The 23,661-nt window shown below is 62.4% G+C and overlaps 3 protein-coding genes across 9 annotated transcripts; 1 reads left to right on the plus strand and 2 right to left on the minus strand.

Annotated features, from left to right (window-relative positions):
* Positions 1–1,910: 1,910 nt before the first annotated feature.
* Positions 1,911–12,489, minus strand: GJC2 (gap junction protein gamma 2). Of its 2 annotated transcripts, none has more exons than XM_019830194.3 (2): positions 11,506–12,489; positions 1,911–4,100 (listed from the first exon to the last, which is right to left on the minus strand). In XM_019830194.3, the coding sequence occupies exon 2, from the start codon at positions 4,080–4,082 to the stop codon at positions 2,811–2,813; it is 1,272 nt and encodes a 423-aa protein (XP_019685753.2). In that variant the 5' UTR covers positions 4,083–4,100; positions 11,506–12,489; the 3' UTR covers positions 1,911–2,810. The 2 variants fall into 2 exon arrangements, with proteins under 2 accessions (XP_019685753.2, XP_006927524.3); XM_006927462.4 differs by lacking the exon at positions 11,506–12,489 and adding an exon at positions 5,151–5,644.
* A 129-nt stretch (positions 12,490–12,618) lies between these two features.
* On the minus strand, positions 12,619–19,763 carry GUK1 (guanylate kinase 1). Of its 3 annotated transcripts, XM_023253735.2 has the most exons (9): positions 19,614–19,748; positions 19,128–19,281; positions 15,286–15,399; positions 15,007–15,048; positions 14,160–14,256; positions 13,297–13,435; positions 13,126–13,210; positions 12,925–13,010; positions 12,619–12,812 (listed from the first exon to the last, which is right to left on the minus strand). In XM_023253735.2, the coding sequence occupies exons 2-9, from the start codon at positions 19,171–19,173 to the stop codon at positions 12,777–12,779; spliced, it is 645 nt and encodes a 214-aa protein (XP_023109503.1). In that variant the 5' UTR covers positions 19,174–19,281; positions 19,614–19,748; the 3' UTR covers positions 12,619–12,776. The 3 variants fall into 3 exon arrangements, with proteins under 3 accessions (XP_023109503.1, XP_023109501.1, XP_006927525.1); XM_023253733.2 differs by lacking the exon at positions 19,128–19,281 and having other exon boundaries at positions 19,614–19,763; XM_006927463.4 differs by lacking the exons at positions 19,128–19,281; positions 19,614–19,748 and adding an exon at positions 18,963–19,116.
* Positions 19,764–19,852: 89 nt separating this feature from the next.
* Positions 19,853–23,661, plus strand: MRPL55 (mitochondrial ribosomal protein L55). Of its 4 annotated transcripts, none has more exons than XM_006927464.4 (4): positions 19,853–20,002; positions 20,985–21,172; positions 22,878–23,079; positions 23,430–23,661. In XM_006927464.4, exons 2-4 carry the CDS (start codon positions 21,111–21,113, stop codon positions 23,580–23,582), a joined length of 417 nt encoding a protein of 138 aa, XP_006927526.1. In that variant the 5' UTR covers positions 19,853–20,002; positions 20,985–21,110; the 3' UTR covers positions 23,583–23,661. The 4 variants fall into 4 exon arrangements, with proteins under 4 accessions (XP_006927526.1, XP_019685767.1, XP_044912759.1 ...); XM_019830208.3 differs by having other exon boundaries at positions 19,856–20,002; positions 20,985–21,073; XM_045056824.1 differs by having other exon boundaries at positions 19,858–20,002; positions 20,982–21,172.

A 23,661-nucleotide genomic window follows, 5' to 3' on the forward strand; every position in this document is an offset into this window, starting at 1 on the left:
ATGCCCTGTTAACACACTCTGGCCGATAGGATGTGTATTAGCTGGGGTTCTCCAGGGAAACAGAAGCAATAGGAGATATATATAGAGAGAGAGAGAGAGAGAGAAAGAGAGAGAGAGAGAGAGACACTTATTTTAAGGAACCAGCTCATGTCATTATGGGGCCGGCAAGTCTGAAATCTGCAGGGTAGGCTGGAGGCCTGAGAGCTGGGTTGTCGGCCCAGCCTGAGTGAGTCTGCAGGTTGGAGACCAATGTCCCAGCCACTCAGGCAAAATGAGTTCCCTTTCACTACTCAGGCCTTCACCTGTTTGGGTCAGGCCCAGCCACACTAGGGACTTCACTCAGTCTAAAGATTCAGTGTGAATATCATGCAGAATCACCTCAAAGACACCCCCAGAATTATGCTCACTCTGGGAATCCTAGGGCCCAATCAGGATGACACAAATATTACCAACAGCAGCACTTTGGACATAAATGGCTTCTTCTTCAGGAACCTCAGTCTTTGCTCTTATGGCCGTCACCTGATTGGATGAGGCCCACCCACGCTGGGGATGGCGATCTGCCTTACCAAAGAATGCTCATTGCCAGTGTTAATCTCATCTAAAAACACACCTTCACAGTGACATCTAGACTGGTGTTGGCAGGAACCACTGGGCACAGATACTCAGCCTGACCCACAGCAAACCAGTTTCCCCAGCAGCCCTGGGGGAGAGTCCTCCTCCTGATGACCCAAACTGCCTCACGTTGTATCTAGACCAATTGAGAGTGGGCGGGGGGAGGGGGGCTGAGATATAGAAATCGTACAGGCTATACCCTTGAGGGGATTTATAGGAGGATGGTAGTGTTGTGGTTTAAGAAGGGTCAGTGGCCGCAAATTCCCAAAAGCAGTCCCCGGCGTGGGGTCAGGGGGCTTCATCTATGGCGGAGGGGGGGGCATAGCTGATTAAGCCTTGCAGGGTCCATGTGGCTGATGGCATTCTCCATGAGGCTACAGAGATCCTATCCTACATGTACCTCTTAAAATGTAACCCTGGTGGTCCCAGAAGGATCCTGGTTGCTCTTGGATCCCACAGGCCTGTGGCTGCAGTGGAAATGGTGTCACTTGGGGGCTGCTGATAAGAGTCATTGGCCTTTGCCAGGTACTCTTGAGTCACTATGCTGTGAGGAGGTCTGAGCCACACACAGAGACTCTGACTCCCCCAGGACAACACTGCCGGTCACGTGACCCTTTCTGTCTTGGAGATGCAAGGTGTGTCTCTGCTCTGAATCTGGATTGGCATAGCTCTATGGGACTCCCTGGGACAGGGCTCCCCCAGGGGACCCAGCGTGTTCTTGGCATCAGAGGCAGGCTGACATTGGGATCGGGGTTTGGTCTGGGGACACCAAAGAGGGTTTGCAGGCCAGGAGGGGTGCTCTGGGCCTGAAGGGAACTGGGGGACCACTGGGGTCAAGAGCGATGGGGTTCCCCACCTATGTGCCCACCTCCGCCCTTCACACTACAAGCTGTGACCAGCGTCCACATAATGACATCCACTCTACTCTGCCTTTCGTGCCTGTGACTGTAGGCTGAACTTAGGCTCTGGGTATGTGCACCAGGCTGTGTTCTTTGTTGTCACCATCTGTGTTCGGCTGTGCCCCCCATCCAGCCCCGCCCCGCCCACTACCCAACACTGAAAGGCACCCAACTGGCCTGGGCCTTGCTTCTTCCAGCCAGACTGGAGCTGAGTCAGGTGTCCCAGTAGGGCCAAGGCCATACACATAAACGTGCACACTCACACGCGTGTGCACACACATACATGTACACACACCACACCCGGGCACACTCACACACATGCGCGCTCCAGGGTAGACATACATGTGTGCACCCACAACCTATGTGTGCGCATGCCCCACATGCACACACAACACGCAGTTGTAAACAAAAGTTAGTTTTATTTTGTTTCCTTTGCTTTGGCGGCTGTGTCTGAATTAGGGAGGGGGACAGAAGGCAGAGAAGGGGTAGATGGGAGCCAGGATCCCCATCCCCCAGAATGGCCCAAACCGGAGTCCCAGCACTCCCTGGCAACAGGCTAGCGGCCTGCAGAACCACACGTCTGTCCCAGGGGGAGGAGCCGAACCACAGAGGTACAGAAGCTCCAGAGAGTTCAGTCCCTTCCACCCACCCCAGGGCCTCAGCACAGGAGGGAACTGGGGGGGGGGGGGGGCTTTGCCCTCCCACAGGATGATGCGGCACTCCCCTTCTGTCCCTCCCTTCCCGTCCAGACCTCGGTTTCCCCTTCTGTACCAGAAAGACCTAGGAGTGCTCTCAGCTCTGTAGGAAACAGGAAGTGGATTGGGGATGGAGGTGGGGGGTTTGGGAGGGAACCCCATTTGCTGCTGCAGGCTGTATGGACGAGCGCCGGGCCTGCCATGACACACATGGGCTGATCAGGGGAGCAGGGTGGGGGAGGAGAGGGCCAAGACACCCCCCCCCCCCCACACACACACACAGGTGAGGCTCAGACTGCCCCCACCCCCGCAGCCACAGTCCCATAAACCCTTTCGGGTTTAGGGATCAGAGCTGGGCACCCTTCGCAGGTCCCTCCTCCTCCTCCTCCCCTGGACAGAGGGGAGACCTCAGGCAGGGAGGGGCAGTGACTCTGAGCGGGTGATGCCTTCAACCTGGCGCCCCTCCCGGGTGGCCCGGAGCAGGCGGAGGAGAAAGAGAGGGCAGGTGGTGCTCCTCGCCCTGCGCCCTGGCCTTCCCCCAGAGCCCCAGCCCCCCGCCCCAGCCGTGGCCTGCAGGGGATCGGGCCACTTCAGGGGCGGGCCGTCAGATCCACACGGTGGTCTTCCCCTCCCTGCTGCTGGCACTGCCCTTCTCTGAGCCCGCCCTGGGCTTGGCGCCCGGCCTGCCCTGGCCCGTGCCCCCCGACGTGGCGCTGCCCGACCCGGATGCGGGGGCGCCAGACCGCTGGGGCCCCCGGGCGGCCGCGGGGAGGCCGGGGCACGGCGGGCTCTCGCGGTCCTCCAACGCGTGCCCGTCCCGCAGCGCCTGCAGCGCCAGGCTCGCCAGGTCCCGGTCGTGGGAGCGCGCGCGCTCGGCCGCGCGCACCACCAGGCTGTAGTCGGGCGGGCAAGCCAGGCCGGTGGGCGCGGCGGGCAGCGCGCAGGGCGGCGGGCGCGGCGCGGGGCCGGGGGCGCCGGGCGGGGGCCGCCGGCCGCGCACCGCGTCCTGCGCGCTGCCCAGGCCGAGGTGCGCCATCTCGCACAGGTTGAGCAGCAGGCAAAGGCAGCTGACCACGTACATGACCAGCAAGAAGATGGTCTTCTCGGTGGGCCGAGACACGAAGCAGTCCACCACGTGCGGGCAGGGCTGGCGGCTGCACGGGAAGAAAGGCCGCACCTCGAAGCCGTACAACAGGTACTGGCCCACCAGGAAGGCCACCTCGAAGGCAGCCCGCGCCACCAGCTGGGCCACGTACACGCGCATCAGGCCCTCGCGCTGGATGCGCCGCCGCCCGTCGTGCTGCCGGGCGGGACCCGGGGCCCCCGCCGCCTTGGCGTCTCCGCCTGCGCCCTTGGCCGCGCCCGCGTCCTCGGCCTCGGCCTCCTCGCCCAGGCCTTCGGGCGCCCCCGACTCCTCGTCCTCCTCGCCCAGGCCCCCCAGCATGGGCTCCTCCTCGCCCAGGCCGGCGGAGTCGGGCCAGCCGGGGTGGGGCGGCAGGGGCAGCGGCAGGGGCGCGCGGGTCGGACGGCGGCGGGGCGCGCGGCGGCGTTCCTCCTCGGAGGCGCGGGCCAGACGGTGCACGGCGTACCCCAGGTACATGACGGAGGGCGTGGAGATGACGACGATCTGGAAGACCCAGAAGCGCACGTGGGACAGGGGCGCGAACGCGTCGTAGCACACGTTGTCGCAGCCCGGCTGGCGCGTGTTGCACGTGAACTTGGTCTGCTCGTCCGAGTAGATGGACTCGCCGCCCACGGCCGTGAGCACGATGCGGAAGACCACCAGCACCGTGAGCCACACTTTGCCCACGAACGTGGAGTGGTTGTGGATCTCCTCCAGCAGTCGCGTCAGGAAACTCCAGCTCATGTTGGTCATAGGGGCGGGGGGTGGGACCTGCGGAGCGGGAGCAGAGCTCAACCTCAGGGGGAGACGGACCGTCGGCCAGGAGGGGCGCACGCAGGGGGGGGGGGCGTCGCGGGAGGATAGGGAGGGGGCGGACCTCGGGCGCCCGGAGCTGGGACTCTGCCTAGCCCTTCCAGTAGCGCCGTGCCCACCCCCCCGGTCCTGGCCACATCCTGGGAATGGATACCGGGAGAAGCCAGGGCCTCCGTGAGCAGAACTGGGCACCAGCCAGCCTGCAGCAGCACCAGCGCCCAAGAAAGCCCAGCGCCTTATAAGCCGCGCCCGTCCCCCAGCTCTGGGGACCCCACCCACCCCAGGCCCTGAGAGCCACAGGGCCATGGGGCCAAAAGGGAAACCAAGGCCCGCCCCACTCAGGGTCAGCTCAGATCCATGGCCCTCACCGCACCCAGGCAGCGCGCAGGTCATTGGAGAGGGTCTCATGGAGTCCTGTTCCCAGCATCCCGGAGGCTTCCAGGATCTGGGCTCCTCAGCTCCCTCCCCCCCCCCACTGGCCCTCATCCCCCAGACCCACCCCCTGGAGCCCCATGGCCGCCCAGAACCATCTGTCCCCAGTCTCCCCCAACAGTGCATCCCTCCCCCCTCCCTCCTCCACACCCTGCTTCCTCCGTCTGCACAGGGGACCCCCATACACTTCATGCCCCCTCAAGGGACCTGCTGGCCCCAGGCTGCTCCCCAGCCCTCTGGGCTGTTTTTCTCTCTAGTCCCGACACTACCCTGCCCTCTGCTGTCTCCTGGCCCAGACATCCCCTCGGGGAAGACAAGTGAGGCCAGGCATCTGTTCAGAACCGACCGGTCCGTGAGGCACACAGACACCAGGGCATCTGTGACACTTGGAGACAGCCGCGGGGCCACTCACCACTGTCCCAGACCAGTGCCCCCTTGCAGATCAGCTGATCCCTGGGTGGGCCCCTGCCGGGGAAGAGGAGGCCACTGCGTTCACCTCCCTGCGCCTCCAGGAAGGGGGGAGGGGCTACAGCCTCCCACCGCCCACCCTACCTCCTTCACTACCAAGGCCAGTACCTGCTGCTGAGTAGTTTGGGGACAGGAGACCCCAGGGTGCCTAATGCTTCTGGTCTCCTCCCTCTGGAATGGGCACGGGAGGCAGCGTGGGCAGGTGTGGGATGGCGCAGCAGAGGCAGGCGGGCAGGGGCTCTGGGGAAGCTCCACTTTATGCAGCTGGGGCCTCTCCCCGTGGGTGGGGGCAGGAAGAGGGGGCAACCTGGGTTCCTGGGGAAGTGACCCTCTTTCCTCACATCTGTGCGCAGCGCCCCTCAGAGCCACACAGGCACATGCGCTTCTCAAATGCACAGCCACACATGCACTCGGACACACATGTGCATACAGCAGGGCACATGGACCCACAGACACACGTGCATGCTCGTGTGTGCACATACTTATAAGCAAATGCACAGAGGTTTGGGGCACCTGGGTGGCTGAGTCAGTAGAGCATCTCTTGATTTCCGCTCAGTTCATGATCTCACAGTTCGTGAGTTCTGTTCTGCCATGACAGCATGGAACCTGCTTTGAATGCTCTCTCTCTCTCTCTCTCTCTCTCTCTCTCTTTCCTCTGTCTCCCTCTCTCTCTGCTCCTCCCCTTCTCTCTCAAAAGAAATAAACTTAAAACCCAAATGTACAGAGGTTCACTCAGATGTTTGTACAAGCACTAGGCGTGCACATTCACATCTGCACACAATTATAAACAAACACACTGGTGCACATGCACACACACTCTCGGGTACACAGACATGCACACCCAGCCCTCTGAGGCTGCCTTCTCCAACCCCCATCTAAGGCAGTGACTCTTCCCCCCCACCCCCACCCCCCAGTTCGTTCTAACCTCAACTCTTCCAGTATATGTCCCTGCCCCGGACCACATCACCAGAGGCTGACACCCACAGCCCCACCCCACAGGAACCCAGGAAAGGGGTGGCAGAGGGGCCTCCACCTCTTCTCTTCCTGCCAGGAGGGTGCCCCAGAAGTGGAAAGAGGAAGAGCCCTTGGTGTGTGGTATTTAACAACCAGCTCTAGGCGTGTGGGGGAACCTCACTGTAGGGTGTGCCAATTCCCGGGTGTATGTGTGCCCACCACGCCCATGACCGAGCGGAGGGGCCTGCATGGGGGACTCTTGGACTAGCTCTAACTCTGCACTGGGGCAGACCCTGCGGGAGGTGTGAGGAACGGCGCACTGCCCTGGGGGGCAAGCCCACAGGGTCAGAGCCCCAGAGATGAGATTTGCCCTGGAGAGAGGGCACATCAGAGCAGGCCCTCCAGACCCTCAGCTCAGGAGAGAATCGGGCCAGCAGGAGCTGTAGGGAGCAAGGCTCCTCTCCTCCATCCCCTGCGCACTGGGGGAGGCAGGCTGCTTTTGGGAGGGGGGCAGAGACTCACAGGCGGCACCCATCAGATTTAGGGTTCTCACTGCTTGGGGGTTGTAGACTGGCGGAGGGGGCGTGCTGGAATGTCCCATGTGGTCGTGGGTTAGCGTGGGAGACCTGGTTGTGAACCCGTGTTAGCTGAACATGACACAGATGGCTCCCTAGAGAATGTCACCGGCACGAGTGTGCACAGGGTTTGTACACACGCATATTCCCTTGCCTATCAACTGACAGGGTGGAGATGCGCAAACATCCATAGCAGCAAACACACGCACCACGGTCCCACATTCCGTAAAAGATGCTGTGCTCCTGGAGAAGCGACCAGTGCCAGGTTGGGGACAAGAAAGGTGCCAGGGCACGTGCTTGGGCGGGAGAGCAAAGAGCCAATGAGTTGGGGTGCGCACGCCCACGCACGCACTGACTCGCAAAGCACGCACACACGCGCGCGCTCCATGCCCACAAGCACAAGCCCACGCAACGACACGCGCACACTGACGCACAAAGTATGCATGTGACCACGCCCACGCACCGATGCCCATAAACATGTACGTGCGCACGCCCACGCGCGCACTGATGCGCAAAGCACGCACACGCGTGCGCCCCGGTGCCCACAAGTGGGAGCCCACGCACCGACACGCGCACACCGACGCACAAAGCACGCACGTGAGCATGCCTGCGCGCGCACTCATGCCCACAAGCACGCACATGCTCACGTACGCGCCCACACATGAGTTCACAGCCACGCACACACACGCGCACACGTACACAGTGAGGGAGCCGGAAGCACGTCGCAGGAGCGCCGTGTGTCGGAAGCTGCACCTCTCTGGGTGATAGCGGAATAAGGCAGTATTACAGATTGGACTCTACCGTCTAAACTAGACTATAAAATAAGTGTGAGTCAATACTGATATAAACGACTAAACGAATTAAAGTGGAAGAGAAGGGAGTTCTACACAGTTTATACAACCCATGCCACACGGCTCCCCATTCCTCGGCAGGGCCCTTCCAGAGAGCCGGCACCGCAAGAAGGGACGGACAGTGGACACTGGCCCAAGTCCCCACCCCAGTGAGAGGCCGGTTTGTAGCACACGTGTAGACGCCCTGGTGCTCCGCAGAAAGCACCCAGGTAATGGAGAGACAACAGGAAACAGTTGTAGAGGCGGCTACAGATACCTGACATCAACACAGTCAGGGGTGTGATCACAAGGGAACTGAGGGCTGGACCCGGCAGCGTGGACAAGGAGACCTGATGGCCACGAGCCACTGAGACCCTGGGGGCACGCTCAGGAGACAAATACCACCCGAGACCTTAAGGAGACCCTAAGAGATGACTAAATGTCACATGAGACCCTGCAGAAAAGTACATGCCAGGAGGGACCATGGGGGTGACCCTCAGGAGACAACCACGTGCCTGAGACCCTCAGGAGATGACCAGATATCAACCACGTGCCTGAGACCCTGGGGTGGACCTTTGGGAGATGACCACATGCCTGAGACTCTGGGGGGGGGGGTTGGAGCTCAGGAGACAATCACATGCCTCCTGAGACCCTGAGCGAGGGGACCCTTGGGAGATGACCACATGCCTGAGACCCTGGGAGAGGGCCCTTGGGAGATGACCAGATGCCTCCTGATATCCTGGGGGAGGGCCCACGGGTGACGATCACATGCCTCCTGAGACCCAGGGGGGGACCTTTGGGAGACGACCAGATGCCTCCTGAGACCCTGCAGGGATGCTTGGGAGTCGACCAAATACCTCCCGAGACCCGGGATGGGGACCCTTGGGAGATGACCAGATACCTCCTGAGACCCTGCAAGGACCTTTGGGAGACGACCAGATGCCTCCTAAGACCCTGGAGGGACCTTTGGGAGACTACAGGATGCCTCCTGAGACCCTGCGGGGATGCTTGGGAGACAACCACATACCTCCCGAGACCGTGAGGGGACCTTTGGGAGATGACCAGATGACTCTTGAGACCCTGCGGGGACTCTTGGGAGATGACCACATACCTCCTGAGACCCTGGGGGGACCCTTGGGAGATGACCAGATGCTCCTGAGACCCTGGGGGGATCCTTGGGAGATGACCAGATGCTTCCTGAGACCCTGCGGGGATGCTTGGGAGACGACCACATGCCTCCTGAGACCCTGTGAGGACCTTTGGGAGATGACCAGATGCCTCCTAAGACCCTGGGGGGACCTTTGGGAGACTACAGGATGCCTCCTGAGACCCTGCGGGGATGCTTGGGAGACGACCACATACCTCCCGAAACCCTGGGGGGACCCTTGAGAAACAATCACATGTCCCTGGGGGGCTGGAGGAGCTGGAGGGCAAATGCTCTGGTGCCCCTGGTGGACTCCAGGGCAGAAGAAGGACACAGAGAAAGAACGTGGACTTATGTTCATGACAGGGTAGTGACAGTGGTAGTGACACCGGTGCACTGATGAGAGAGAGGCTGTAAAATAACCACACTGCAGTACCTTCCTGCCCCATCAGTGGGAGCCCCCTTTCCCGGTGTGCCCCTCGCCCCACCTCTGGCAGGTATGTCTCTGAAGGCTGCAGGCAGGGAACAGGGACCTTGGCTGATGGCTTCCTAGGGCTGCAGGCCCAGGGAGGACCCTGACCCTAAGGAGGGGTGACCACCTGGGGGGTGTAGGGGTGCTGGTTTGCAGGGGGTTTTGCTCAGATTAGATGCCTCAGAGCAGGTGTGGGTGGGATCGCACTCAGCGGAATCCATCAGCAAGTGTTTGGGCTGGGTGTCAGGATCTGGGAGGGGACAGCAGTGGGGCTGGGGGAAGGGAGGACTTCGGAGGGAGGCTGGTGGGCTCTGCACTTCAAGCTCCTGTCACCCCTGGGTCTGGACAAAGGTCCTGGGAGTGGAGGGGGTGTGCAAGGGGCTGAGGGCCAGGGCCTGCCCAGCCATTTCCTTCCCATCCCTGACCCAGCTTCCTCCCAGGAGCCCCTCTCAGGGCAGGCGGGGCTTCCTCCCACTGAGGTGGGGCTGCCAGCACCACCTGGAACCTTTGGGAGGTTCCCCCCCCCCCCCCGCTGGAATGCTCAGCTGAGAATCACTGAATATGCAGTGGGACTCTTCCCTGGGGATCTTGGGGCTCCAGAGCCTAGCCCCTTCCTAAGCATGCCCAGCCCTGGGTGGCCCCTTGTTCATGTGACCACCTGCACGGCCCTGAATGCATTAGCTCAGAGCCCAGGGCCTCACCCAGCCGTGGGACTCACCCAAGGTCTCCCCCTGTCTGCTCTGAGGTTGTTCCACGCGGTTCTGTCCTGCATGTCCCTCCCTGGGCCCCTGGACCAGTGTCCTCGATGCCCCAGTCAGGTTCCACCTGGACCACCTGGCCCAGAGGAAACTGCATACCCCTAGGCTGCCCAGTCCCCAAACCTGTGACCCTCTGCCACATTCATCTGCCCCCTGCAGCTCCCAAGGGTACCACAGCCTCCCCGTCAGTGTGGACACTGGTCAGCCCCCAGGCTCCTCTCTGTCTCCCCTCACCAGGCCCTCCCCCAGGCTCCCCACCTCTGTCTCCCCTCCCCAGCTCCTCACCCAGGTGCCTCCTGTCTCCCTTCCTTGCCATCCCCTAGGTTCCCCTCTCCCTCCCCTCTCCAGCCCCCAGAGGTGCTACCTTCATGCCCCCTCCTGTTCCTCACTCCACCTATAGGTTCCACCCCCACAGCCCACCCTTGGGGTCACAGGCCCACAGGACTGGGTCCCAGGGAGCCCTGTGCACTCAGAATGAAGCCCCCACCCTCACAGGGTCCTAGGGCCTTCCTGATGCCCTCCTATCCAACTCAGCGCTAGTCCACATGCAGATGTCCACACGTGTTCACAGGTACACACACAAGCGTTAGCACACTCACCCACCTCACCCTCTGCTCACGCACACAAGCCCCTCCTCCAGACCCACCACATGGGTGCTCAGCAGAGGCAGGATGCACTAGGGGAGCTTGGCCAGGCTGACGACAGCCCTCCTCTGCGGCCACAGTGCCTCCCCTCACCCCCCACCCCACCCCCCGCCACACTCCCAGCTCAGGACCCAGGGCCCCTCTGATTAGCTTCCCCTGCAACCCAGGAAGGGAGGGGTCCTCATCCCACAGGGGCTGTGCCTGGGGAGTGAGTCATGGTGATTCTGGGGCCACCACTGCGGAGAGGCCCGGAGAGAGCCCTGGGCTTGGGGAGCCGGCCAGGACCTCAAGGGCACCCCACTCTGGGATCCTCCAGACCTTCCCAGGCACCGCCGACAAGGGCAGGAGGCCGCGCTCCCTCTACAGCCAGGTGGGTACCTCCACTTCCCTTCCCCCCTCTTCCCAGCTCCTGCCACCCTTCCCAGGTCCTGGATACCCCCTGCAGCCCCTCCTGTACAGACCCCATGCCCTACACCGTCGCTGCACCCACCTGCCCTCTCCGGATAAGCTTGCCACAGGCCTGGGCCACTCCTGGCCTGGCATCCTGCCCAGGCCACCCGCCCTCTCCCCCATTCTCCCCTGGGCTGCCCAGACGACTCACTCACGACATCTCTGGCACACTGGGGGCCGCTTCTGGAGAACAGGGGTCTGGTCTGCCCTCGGTGACCCCTGGGGCCCCTGATGCCCAGCAGGCACCCGTGAGGACTTGTGGGAAAGAGGCCCCAGGCCAGGTCAGGAACGGTGTGCTGGGTGGACAGGTATACCCACCCGGGTGTGTCTGCCTCCCCAGCCTTCCTGAGCACACTGAGGCCCAAGGCCCAGCCTCTGGACACACTGCAGCTGCCTGGCTGGCGTGGGCCAGTGGGACCAGCGCCCTGAGGAGCCCCAGCTGCTGGGGAATGTCCGAAGAGCACCCCTTCCCTTCCTGCTCAGCAGCTGGCCTGCACAGCCCCTGGGGCTTCAGGTTCCCCCACCACAACGGAGGGCGGGCCCTGTCGGGAGAAGCGAGCCTGGGCCCACAGACAGGGTGCCTGGCGCTTTGCACCAGAGGGCTGCCCACACCTGGGCCCCTGGGCAGTGCCCTACCTTTTCCAGGCCAGGAAATGTGAGTCCCTGAGCTCTTCCACCTGCCAGCCGGCCGGACACTGGCCCTCCCAGGGCATGTGCCTGGACGAGTCGTGGGCCCGACCCAGAGCCACCTCTCACCACCAAGCACAATGCGGGAGGAGGGCCTTCAAGGGCTCCATTGTTCCCCCCAAGGCCTGGGGTCTGAATCCCCGATTGTCCCTGGGGCTGGACAGGGCCCAGAAAGGGAAGGGGCCTCCCCTACTTGCCCCCCCTTCCTCTGCACATCAGCCTGGCCCCGCCTCACCTGCCTTCAGGCCTGGGGTGGGGGTGTCCAGTAGCCCTCAGATTCAGGCCAGGCCCCCACCTGCCCTTCTCTCTGCACCTGGGCTTTGGGACAGAGTCCAGCCTCCCTGTCCACTCCCTGCCACCTCAAGTCTGTGTCCATTGTCTGGGTCCCACCATAGAAGCATGGCATAGGCACGGACAAGGGCTAGGGGACAGCAGCTCTCCTGTCCAGCACAGCAAAGCCACAGCAGCCCTGACTCGAGAAGGGTGGCTTCTACAGGTGTCTTGTGAGACTCCGGGAATCTGGGAACCCCAACAGGAGCCCCCAGGGGTCCTCCCTGTGCTGGCCTTTCTGGGCCCAGCGGACCACGCACGAGGTGGAGGGGAGCCCTAGGCCTAAACAGGCCCCCAGGATGCAGGGTTCTAGCTCCCTCCTGCATCAGATCCTGGGCCACCACTGCAGCCCAGCTCAGGGACCAGGACAGGAGGGGCTCAGGCAGGAAGAGCCCCAGGTCCTACTGCCCACAGCCTCAGGGCACCTCCACCAGGCAATGCTCTCCAGTGGCCTCATCTACTCCATGAGGGCCCCACCCTCATCTACTCCATGAGGGCCCCACCCAGCGCCCAAGACTGACCTCCCTGACCTAAGGGAGGGGCAAAGGAAGCCCCAGGGAGGCAGTGCGCAGGGAAGCTGGGGGTGGGCTGCCCAGAGCAGCAGACACCAGAAAGAACTGAACCGCTAACCTCCTGCACTGAGGGGGCAGCCAGGAGTCGGGGTCTGTGATGGACAGCATGGTCCAGTCCCCAACACCCTGGCTTGAAGATGGCAACCCACAGGCTCAGGGACATGGTTACACAGCAGTTTTTATTAGGACATGGGCCTGGCTCCCATAGGAGGGGGAAAGGGGAGGCCAGGGTCCCCCAGACACAGCAGTCTGGGGGGAGGAGGTGCTGGCTGATGTGAGCGGAGTCCCCATCGGGGAGGACACAACTGGCAGTCCCTCTCAGGAGTGGCTGGTCCTTTGGGCCTTCTTGATTTCCTGCCACAGGGAGAGAAGGGCATCAGGAGGGCCCAGGGGATAGGCCACATTGTCTGTCCCAGCCCCTCTCCCTGCATGCACTACAGAGAAGTCCTGACCCTGCAGAGCCCACCTCGGACAGTGCCTCCTCCAGAGCCTGATAGGCCTTGTCCAGGTTGTCATTGATGATGATCAGGTCGAACAGGCCCTGCTCCTTGCCTGGGGAGGGGGAAAGAGGGAGGGCAGGGTCATCTCTGGTGACCAGGGACCCTGGGGGTCTCCCTGGTGGGTGAGGAGCCTGGGGGGACGGCAGGTGGCCAGTGCCCACACTCACAGCTCTCCATGTCAACACGAGCAGCAGCCAGCCGCTTAGCCAGGCTCTCCTCAGTCTCTGTGTTCCGCTGCCGCAGTCGCTGCTCCTGAGGCACAGGGGAGGGTCAGGGTGCCTGGGCGGGCCCTGCCCCCAGCCCCGCCCCCCCCACCCCAGCCCGGGCCCACCCCCCACCAGAACGTCCAGCGAGGGCGGCTGCACAAAGATGTAGATGGGCCGCAGATCGGTCTTCTTGATGTTACGCACGCCTTGCAGGTCCACGTCCAGCACGCAGATGCGGTTCATGGCCTGCACGGCCCGCACCGCTGCTTTGCTGGAGGACAGAGTGGGGAGGACAGAGGGGCGGCAAACGCTCAGTGGGGCTTCTGGGGCTCAGCAGCCCCTCATGGCCTCAAGGAGCCTCAGCAGGGCATGGGCCTGGCCGGACATGAGTGCAGAAACCTACCAGGACCCCTGCACCTCCTCCACCTTTCTGGAAGTACACGTGTGCTGGGCCCTCTGCTGGGCTGAGGGTGGCTGTGGGAAGTGGCAGGAGGGCTCACTGCACAGCCCCAGGGCACCAGGCACCCACCCAACACAGCCCCACTGTCCTGTCCAGCTGTACCTAGAGCCTAGGATGGAGCAAGATGGGTCTCATAGGGTCTCTGGCTCACCCTTGCCAGCGGCTCACGAACAGGATGTGCACACAGGCTAACGTAGGCCTCTCAGCCGGGTGGGAAGAGCTGGCAGAGAAGTATTGGGGACTGGGGGGCACCCCCATGCCAGCCCACTGCTGGGAGAGCAAGCTGAGTACAGCCTGTGGTCCTAGAAGACCCAGATTGCTGGAGTCCTCATTGAGCGCCAGTCCCTAGAGGAGCCCGCGGACCTCACCATGGCTTGGCCAGGTGGACAGAGGTGGCTGGGAGGAGGGGCCTGCAGAGCTCGACCCCTGGCTGGGCTGGGGACCTGACTCCCAACTGCCCAAACGACCCTCAGAGGTCCTGTCCAGCTGAAGGCAGAGCCCCTGGGAGGGTGTGGAGGTGCCAAGTGTGGCCCACCTGGTCCCGTACAGGTTCCCCGAGAACTCCGCGTGCTCAATGAAGTCACCAGCCGCAATGTCCCGCTGCATCATCTCCCTGGTCACAAAATAGTAATCTGCAAGGAGGGGCTATCTGAGCCTTGCCCATGGCCAGACCACCAGGAGCTTGGGCACCAAGTGTGGCCAGAACCAGCATCTCCGGTGCACCCGTCCGCCCCACACAGAGGGGCTGTTCTAGGCGCTGAGCAGAACACACACATGACACCGAGGAGAGCCTGGAAACCACTGGCTTCCAAAGGAAGGCTAGAGGGAGCCTGGACACTGCTGGCCTCAGAAGGGGGGCCTGGACACTGCCGGCCTGGGCAGGGGGGCCTAGACACTGCCGGCCTGGGCAAGGGGGCCTGGACACTGCCGACCTGGACAGGGGATCCTGGACACTGCTGACCTGAGCAGGGGGGCCTGGACACTGCCAGCCTGGGCAGGGGGGCCTAGACACTGCTGGCCTGGGCAGGGGGGCCTAGACACTGCCGGCCTGGGCAGGGGGGCCTGGACACTGCCGACCTGGACAGGGGATCCTGGACACTACCGGCCTGGACAGGGGAGGTTCAGGGGACTCCCATGATCCTACTAAGACACAGAAGATACCTGCAGTATCAGAGGGACCCTGATGGTACACAACTGTGATGTCTACATCAATCAGAGGACCATGTGTGGAGTGGCATGTGTGTCAAGACTGGTGCCTTCAGGGACCTTATGCAGAGATGGGGGCCCCCACCCCGTCTCTTCCTGGGTGCCAGCATGCTGCCTGCCCACCCTGTGCGGGGGTCCATCTCTCAGATAAGACAGACGCCAAGGGGTGAGCTCACCTTTCCCATTCTCTTCTCCAGGCCGTGGGTCCCTCGTGGTGTCTAGGAACAAACACCTATGACCAATCTGGGAACCTGGTGCCCCTACACCCATGCATGGCCTTCTCTGCAGGGCCTGGCTCAGCCCACGAGTGGGTGTGGGGGCCCCAGGTAAGGGGGTACAGTGTGGGGATCTGGGTGGTGTGGGGCTCCCCCACGGGTGGGTCAGGAGGTGGCCTGGTCCTACCCCCAGCATCCCTGAAACCCTCCTGCCCCCTGCCCCTGCAACCCAGGCCTCACGGGACACGCTGAAGCCGAAGATGCTGCCGTGTTCCTGCAGGAGTCTCTTCAGCAGGGTGCTCTTCCCCGCCCCCGATGGTCCACTCAGGACGACAGGCCTTGGTCCTGACATTCCTGTGGGTGAGGAAGAGGGGATCAGTGAGGCCTGAGGGATGTACCCAGAACTGGAAGTGGGCGGGGTGCCTGGTGCCCCCGCTACCCTGTGTGAAGTCAGCCGGGGACTGGGACGGAGCTGGACTTGGAACCCAGCGCCAACCTAGCTGTGCCTCACCCGGGGCTAGCTGGTGTCACACACATCAGCCACAGATGTGAGTTCCCTGGCCATGCTGTCCTGGACTTTGGAGCCTGGGAGGGTCCCCATCCCTGTGTCTCCAGGCACCACACCCAAGACAGCCTCGGTCAGTAAGCAGCACCTGAGCCCTGTTCTGGAAGCTTCCAGTGGGACGTGGGAACCCAAGGGACCACAGCTTCCTCACCCCTCCGATGCTTGGGCAGGTGGACCACCCCTAGCACTAGCACTTGGCTCAAGACGGGGGGGGGGGGGGGGGGGGGGGGGGGGGGGGGGGGGGGGAAGCTCCAGATGACAGCCGCCCAGCTCTGCGCCCACCCGACCACCCCCAGCATGCCCAGCAGGACCCACCTCCTGGTGGGATGCAGACTCAGGGACCAGCCTGGGGCGGTTCCAGAAGAGCCCGCAGGGGGTGGTAATCCTGCTCGCTCCCCACTCTCTGAGCACTAAATCCCTCCCAAGGCAGCCAGCCCCGCCCACTGAGCACAGGAAAAGGCCACTCCTCAACTCACCCACCCAGACACCTCGTGCTCAGGACACGTGAGCAGGGCCAGGTGCAGACTTGGGGGCTGGGGCACCCCTGGCGCACAGGGGCACTCAGGGGGACTTGTGCTGGGCTGGTGCAGCTCCCTCCTCTGCCAGCCCCTGCAGGGCTTCATCTGGGGGCCCCCAAGGTGGCTGGCAGACTCCCCTTGGCTGCCCTGTATCCCAGCCAGGGCGGCCTGTCTGCAGGTCCCTGGGCGGGCCCCGATCTCCTAATCCTCGATGTAGGCCAACACAGTAATCTGGCTAAAGCACCGCTATTCTGAGACCACCTCACCTTATGGACAAGCCCTGAGGAGGATGGGGGGGAAAGGGACCCTCTGCTGGAGACACAACAGGCAGGGACCTGGAAGAAGCCGTCAACATGCTGATGAGCATCGCCTTCAGGTGACGCCTCTTCCAGGTGTCCTTCCCAGCAAGGATCCCACTGGACCCCCAAGTGAACTCTGGTGGTCCTGCCTTCCTGCCCACAGGCCCAGGCCCACTGCAGCTGCCCTCTCCTTGGCAGGACAGCCCTGGGTGTGTCTGGGGATGGGAGTGGAGGGAGGGGTCTGTCCGTCCCACACCTGGCCCTGGCCCTCCACCTAGGTCTTCCTGGGAGCCTGTGGTGTGTTGGTGCCTTGGGAACACGAGTTCCTCTGGGCAGGGCGGCCCAGAGGGGACACAGGGTGGTGGTCAGGGAGCTGAGCAGGAGGATGCCCAGATCCTGTTCACAGCAGCACATGTATGGGGAACCTGTGGACCCATCTCAGAGTGTTCCCTCTAGGGATTCTCCACCACGGACCTCATGAGGCAGGTGCCTCTGCCCCAGGATGCCCCCTCCCCCACACACCTGCAAGCACCCTGCAGCCCCCAGCGGTAAACTCCCCGGTGGTGCCAGCCCTGCAGCTCCGACATCCCAGGACTGCAAACGCACCAGGAGAGACACGTCTTCAGTGAGGGCCAGACTGCACACATGGAAGTGCCACATGGTCTTACTCACCACCCCACCCTCCACCCTGTCCCAGGCGTGTGTGTCCCAGAGCCCCACCCTCCAGGCCTCCTCCCCGTCGGCCCGAACTGGCCGCCATGCCATGGGCAGCAGGTGCACACTCAGAGTGGGCTGAAGGCAAGAGCGGCCTGCCTGGCTCTGAAGCAATGCCACACCCTGCCAGCCTCCCCCGGCAGGGGCATCCTCCTGGGCCCCACCTGACTCTCAAGCCCAGGCTCCAGACCTCCCTGTTGCCCTCCCTCAAGGGCTAAAACCCTGACAGTGTGGGGTGGGAACACCGTCTGGCCAGCCATGGCCATGCTGCAGGGGTGGGGTCTGGCCAGCCAAGAGCACTAAGTCCTTCCTGACGTGGGGCCCACGGAGCTGAGCTCCCTCACCCCAACACAGGCCACTACCTGGCCCCCATGTCCAGTGGCTATGGTGGCACAGTCCTGACAGAAGCCACCTTTGACAGGACCACACCAAGCTGGGATGGGACTGGAGGCCCCAAGGCCCCAGCTACACTCAAGTGTGTCCTCTTGTGAAGGAGGCCGCCCAAGTGGATCTGGACCAAAAGGGCTGGTCATACCTGTCCCCAAAAAGGCTGCATGGGCAGGACTGTGTGTGGGGTACAACCAAGCCAAGAGGCCCTGAGAAACCGCATAGCTCTCAGGATACCCACAAAGTGGCTGATGTCTTCTTCCCCACTTCCAGTCCCCAGTGGGGTAGGACCAGTCCCTCCTTGAGAGGAAGCTGGGCTGTCTGACACTGTGCAGGACTCTGGCACCTGGCCAGGGCCTGGGGCATAAGAACTAGAGAGCAGGAAGGAGCCCAGGCCCTCCAAGGGGAGAGACCATCCTTCTCCTAGAGACTGGGGTCTTGTCCTTGCACTCCTAATCGTTATCAGGACGCCCCCTTCCTTCCTGCTCCTCTTTCCATCGTCTGGATCTTCTTTCTTGGCAACACAACACTCAGCAAAAAGCAGAAGCCAACTGTTCACTTCTTTAAAAAAAAAAAAAGGAAAATGGGCGTGGCCAAAAAAGAAACCTATGTAGAGTCTTAACCTTCAGAACTGCCAGAACTTGATACCTCTTAACTGCTGCCCCACTGGCTCCAGCCAAAGATGAAGCACCCATACAATGTGTTCCCAGGACTGAAGAAAGCCCCACCTGGGCTGTGAGAGGGCCTGCTGTGTGCAGCTGACGTGGGAGGTTCCCACAAGGGGGCAGCACGGGGCACACTCATCCATCGGTGGTGAGATAGGAAAGCACATGCATCCCAGGCCCCTCCTGGGGATGAAAGCCAGGGTCCCCCCCACCCCCACCCCCGGGGTCCCTCACGACCAGCCCATGGTCCAGGATATGTAAGACTGACAGAAGAGTGTCCACAAGTCCGCGCTTGGGAGGTGTGCTGCCCAGGAGCCTTGTAGGGGACTCACATAGCTACATCTTGGCCAGTGTTCTCCCCGCCCCATGGGCCCTACCCTGTGGGCCCTACCCCACACTGGCCACTAACACCTCAGCTCCCAGCTGCCCTTCTTTCCCGTGGAACAGTGACGTGGCTTGCCTCCCTGCTCCTCCCCAAACCAGCACCCCCAATGACCTAGGCTCACTCCCTCTCCTGTTCCCAAAGTAGCGTCTAATCACACCACACGCGCAGTTTCCAGCAGCCCAGACTAAAGCGTCGGGTACTGACAGAAGCTGAGCTCCACCTAGGACGCCCATAAGCCACAAAGGTTTGCCACCAACTCCCTGCTCCGCACAGCCTCGGGGCGCTGGACCCTGGGGGCAGGCCAGGAACCCACAGCAATCCCGGGGGGCGGGGGGGAGGTGCGGGAGACCTCCGAGGGGCCAGCTCCATCTGTCCAGGACCCCCCTGGGTTTGCCCTCGGAGGAGGGAGCTGAAGCACAAAGAGCCAGACTACCAGGAGAGTTTCCCTTCTTGAGCCCAGGGAAGACTGTGGGGGCTTTGCGTGGCGGCCACAGACGGGCCTTCAGAACCCTCTTCTCCCAGAGTCTCCGGCTGTGCTGTGCGGCCCACCTTGGGGAGGAGTGTCAGGCTGCTCCCCCTCTCTGCCCCTCCGCATGCAGCAGGGTCCACAACGGCATCCAGCGTGAGGTCCTCAGGCCGCGGGGGATTTACAAGCTGTCTGGAGCTTCACGAGCCAGGAGAATCCCCTCCTACATTTTGAGAACTAACACAGGGAACCAGCTTTTAATTCCTCTACACAAGAGCAGCAGCTGCCAGAAGCACCTGCGCTGCGCGGAAACGGGCGCGCGTACGCGAGAAGGGCGGCCCGTGACAGGGGCCGAACTACATTCATGGACAAGCACACTGCTCACGGGGACCGCGGCCGGCCAGCCCTGGGGCGGCCCGCAGGGGCCCCAGGACACGACCCCGCGTGCTAAACCCCCGAGTCTCCGCGACAGCGGCGTCACCAGTGCGACGGGAGGGCTGACCGCGAACGGACCCCGATCCAGCCCCGCGGCCTGCGCGCGCCCCGACGTTCGCCCGCCCGCTGCTCACCGTCCGAGGGGACGCGGCCCAAGGCGGCCGCCGCCAGCCCGGCCAGCGGGCGTCGCAGCATGAGGGACCGCCTCCACCGCCCGCTTGCGGGGCTACGTCAGCGCCGCGCCAGCCCGCCTCCGTCCGCAGCGACCTACGTCACGGCGCCGAGCCGGCCCGCTGGCGCCCGCAGAGGTCAACGTCACTGAGCATCGCCGGGCCGTGTCAGTACGTAATAGTACGGCGCCGGCCTCGCCCCGCCCCTCGTCCGTGGTGTTAGCGCCGCGAGACGCGACGCCTGCGCAGGACGGCGCGTTGGGTTAGCCCAGAGTGTGTGCGCTGTACCTGCGGTCGCCTTCGTTCCCCAGTGGCCGGCGGAAGCCCGGACGCTGGGAGTCGAGGTTGCTCCGGTGAGCAGGGCAGGGTGGTGCCGGAAAGGCGCGGGCGTCGCGGGGTGGGAAGGACTTTCCCCGAGGGAGGGTCCGAGCCCCGCCGCCGGCCCTCGAGGGCGACAGAGCATGGGGGGGGGGGGGGGGCATCCGCTTGGATAGTTCGTTTTCCCGCGAAGTGGCTTCCTGAGGCGGTGGGAGGCCTGCAGATACCCTTGCCCATCAGGTAGGGGACCCCACAGCAGAGCTGCGCATCTCGGCCGGGAGGTCTCTCTGCCAGGGATCTGAGTGTCCGACATCCCAGGCAGGGGTTGGGCTGTCAAATTCCTGGCTTGTCGTACACGGATCTCTGCACCGACGGTTTCCTGGGGGTCAGGGCTCAGGGACAGTAGTTACAGGTCTCGGCTCTCCTTTTATAATCCCGACATCGCGGGGTGTCGTGAGAAGTAGGTGACCTTGGGAACCAGGGAAACCCCCAAGGTGCATCCTCAGAATGGCTTCCCTGCGTCTGTAACCCACTACCGAGAGTCTGGGCCCTGCCGTAGACTTACGGACTCAGGCTTGGGAGGTAGGACCTGGGCATCCGGAGTTCAGGAACCCCACCCCCCACCCCCACCCCCACTCCCACGGATGATGCTAATGGTAAGTCAGGGCTGAGATCCTGACGGTTTACTGGGAGGGACTGGCAGAAACCCGGTGATAACTTCCTTGTTGTAGACGTCCTTAGGTCTGTGGTTTCTTCCTGGCTGGGATTTGATGGTTAGGTGGGAAACCTTGTCTTTTAAAAAACTCTCAAGGGGCGCCTGGGTGGCTCAGTCAGTTGACCATCTGAGTCTTGATTTCAGCTCAAGTCATGATCCTAGGGTTGTGGGTTTGAGCTCTGTGTCTATTCTCTCTCTGTTTAAGTTTCTCTCTCTCTGCTCCTTTCCCCTATCTCTCTCTGAAATAAAAACCTAACACATAAATAACTAGTCAATCAGTGTTTTTTCTTCTTGTCCAGCAGGTTGCACACCAGGCCAGTGGCTGATCCTGAGCCTCCATGTACCACAGGGGCCCCCCGGGAAGAATGGCCACCATGGGCAGTCTGCTTGGGTAAGCAGGGACTTCCAGGCCCCTAGGGACTGCTGTCATGGGGCCGCCTAGCCAGCGTGTTTATCTGAAGAGTATGTACAAGTACATACAGATGATATGGTAGGTGTCAAGGGCAGAACAGAAGCGACTTGTGAGCACTTAGCAGCAAACACATGGTGGTGGTGGTGACTTTCCTATTCAGATCACACAGCCCAGCCTGACTCTGGGTCCTTCCCACTGCTCCCACTGGAACTGTGTCCTCATCTGCCCTTCCCCTGATGTCGTGTCCTCCCCCTGATGAGAAGTATGGTGTGATCACAGTGTTGCCACAGAGCTAAAGGAGAGCAGGGTCCTAGTCGATTCTGTGGCATCTAGGGAGAGGGATGGGGCACCGGAAGCTGCGGGTAGTGTGAAGCTAGGTAAGGGACTCCAGTGCAGCATTCCCAAGAAAGTTCATGTTAGAAACGCTGTTACTGTGAGGGAACACCCAACATCCCTTCCAGCCCTTCTGGAAGCCTCCCCAGTCCACCAACCCAGGGTCCTCCGAGGTGACTGTGTCCTGTCCACCATCTGCATGACTGATGGCAGGGACTGGCTTTCTGTTGCCATACTGAGTGCCCAGTGACTTAACAGCAGATGCAGTGTGGTTCTCGCCCTGAGAACAGCAGTCTTGGGGAGGAGATGTACCCTCGGCCTGAGGGCTTGCTGGGAAAGCTGGGTGTGGTAGGAGCTCCACACAAGGCAGGTGGCACTGTGCCAGGCTGTGAGGTTGCAGGACACGCGGTCAGCCTGCCTTGTGGAAGGGGCAGGCCTGAGAGCTGAAAGACACCCCCACCTGCAGAGTACGGGGTCTCCGTGAGAGCCGATGTGGGGACCAGGTGGGAGGTGTGGGCTGGATGGGGCTGCTCATGCAGCGAGAGCCTTGGCAAAGTCAGGTGGGGAGCTACTGGGATGCCTGCCTGCCATGGGCGTGTGAAAGAACACGGGGCAGACAGGGCCATCTCTGGCATACAAGACATTTCAGGGAGTTCTCGAACTCTGCCGTCGGTCAGGTGCCCTCATCCTCAGACCCGGGCTAGAGCCGAGTGTGCAGGAAGGGTAGACTGGAGTAGACCTTGGGGGTCGTGCGGCCCAGCAGAGTGGGGTGACTGGGGCTTCCCTTGTCCTGTCACTGGAGAGCACACGCCCTGCTGTACGGAGGGAGACCGATTATCTGCCGCACTCAGAAGCCAGGTGGGCTCTGGGTATCTCGGTCCACTTGTGCTGCCCCAGCAGCAGGCCACGGGGGCTGGGAGTGGGGAAGCTGGAAGTCTGAGCTCAGGGTTCTGTGGAGGCCTGTCTTCCTGGTTCCAAGTCCTCACAGCAGTGTTCCGGTCTCTTGCCTTATAGGGGCACCGGTCCCACTGTGAGGGCCCTTGTGACCTCCTCTCACCCTAACCACCTCTGAGAGGCCCCACTTCCAACAGCACATCATGGGAGTCGGGGCTTCAGTGTCAGAATCCGGGGGAGACACGAAGGTCCGGGCCACAGCACTAGGTCTCTGTTCCCCTGGAAGTCTGGTTCCTGCCCGATGCTGGCGTCCAGTGCCTGAACTGTACAGCCAGTCCTCACCAGGGATGGTGCCTGAAGCCCACTGGGGTCTGCGCTGCCGACCTCTGCCTTCACACCTCTGAAAGCCTCGTGATCTTGCCCAGCTGCTATGACCATGCCCTGTTCTGGTGCAGGTCACTGTGTGCACCCTTGGGAGCTGGACACCTGGGCCCTATGGGTACTCCAGTCCCCGCACCAGCCACTGACCCGCGCACATGCGCGTCTGTGTCTATAGCCTACTGCGGCAGCACGTGCTGATGGGGGCTGCCCCTGCGTGTCGCCACCTGCACCTGTCCTCCCAGATCGCTGACAGCAACAGGGCCTCACTCACACGCGTGCGCCGGCAAGCCTATGCGCGCCTCTACCCTGTGCTCCTGATCAAGCAGGATGGCTCCACCATCCACATCCGCTATCGGGAGCCACGGCGAATGCTTGAGGTGGGTCTCCCTCCCCTGTACTCCCTGGGGTGTGGGTCCTGGCAGGCTTGGCCATAGCAGCTGCTCCTGCAGGAGCTGTGGCCTCAGCACCCATGGTAGCCTAATGGGTGAGGGGAGACGGGGGCCATGAGGAGAGGGAGGAGGGAGAGTGGACTTAGCTCCACGCGTCAGGACCAGAGAGCAGCCCTGAGCTGCGTGTCTGACCAGCATCAGTCTTGGGAAAACAACTGAGAGCTTTGAAGGCAGACAAACCTAGCGAAATGTGAAAACCTGAACCACACATTGGAGGACAAGGTGAAGCAGAGACAGGGACAAGGCTCTGGGCCCTCTGACCGAGCCCCTCCCCACAGATGCCCGTGGATCTGGACGCCCTGTCCCCAGAGGAGAGGAGGGCCCGATTCCGGAAACGCATGGCCCAGCTCACAGAGCAAAAGCAGCAGGAGCCAGAGCTGGGCGACGACTTTGATGTGGAGCGGTACAAGCAGTTTTGGACCAAAAAGTGACTGTGCCTGGAAGCTGGCCGGGTTGGGGACACCGTGGGTGGGGAGGGTGAGCCTTTAAACATAGTGTGTTCACAAAGCC

The sequence above is a fragment of the Felis catus genome, chromosome A1 (assembly GCF_018350175.1).
Source record: "Felis catus isolate Fca126 chromosome A1, F.catus_Fca126_mat1.0, whole genome shotgun sequence".
Lineage (NCBI taxonomy): Eukaryota > Metazoa > Chordata > Mammalia > Carnivora > Felidae > Felis > Felis catus.

Excerpts from the sequence above, each read along its gene's own strand:
- GUK1 (XM_023253733.2), bottom strand. The coding sequence starts at position 19,674 with ATGCTGCGACGCCCGCTGGCCGGGCTGGCGGCGGCCGCCTTGGGCCGC. Across the intron at positions 13,211-13,296 it reads CGCCCTCGCTGGACGTTCTG|GAGCAGCGACTGCGGCAGCG; the intron begins GTGGGGGGTGGG and ends CCTGTGCCTCAG. Across the intron at positions 13,011-13,125 it reads TCGTGTTGACATGGAGAGCT|GCAAGGAGCAGGGCCTGTTC; the intron begins GTGAGTGTGGGC and ends CCCCCTCCCCAG.
- MRPL55 (XM_006927464.4), top strand. The coding sequence starts at position 21,111 with ATGGGGCCGCCTAGCCAGCGTGTTTATCTGAAGAGTATGTACAAGTAC. Across the intron at positions 21,173-22,877 it reads AAGTACATACAGATGATATG|CCTACTGCGGCAGCACGTGC; the intron begins GTAGGTGTCAAG and ends CTGTGTCTATAG. Across the intron at positions 23,080-23,429 it reads AGCCACGGCGAATGCTTGAG|ATGCCCGTGGATCTGGACGC; the intron begins GTGGGTCTCCCT and ends CCCTCCCCACAG.
- GJC2 (XM_006927462.4), bottom strand. The coding sequence starts at position 5,522 with ATGTGCACACACGAGCATGCACGTGTGTCTGTGGGTCCATGTGCCCTG. Across the intron at positions 4,101-5,150 it reads CCCAAACTACTCAGCAGCAG|GTCCCACCCCCCGCCCCTAT; the intron begins GTACTGGCCTTG and ends CCCGCTCCGCAG.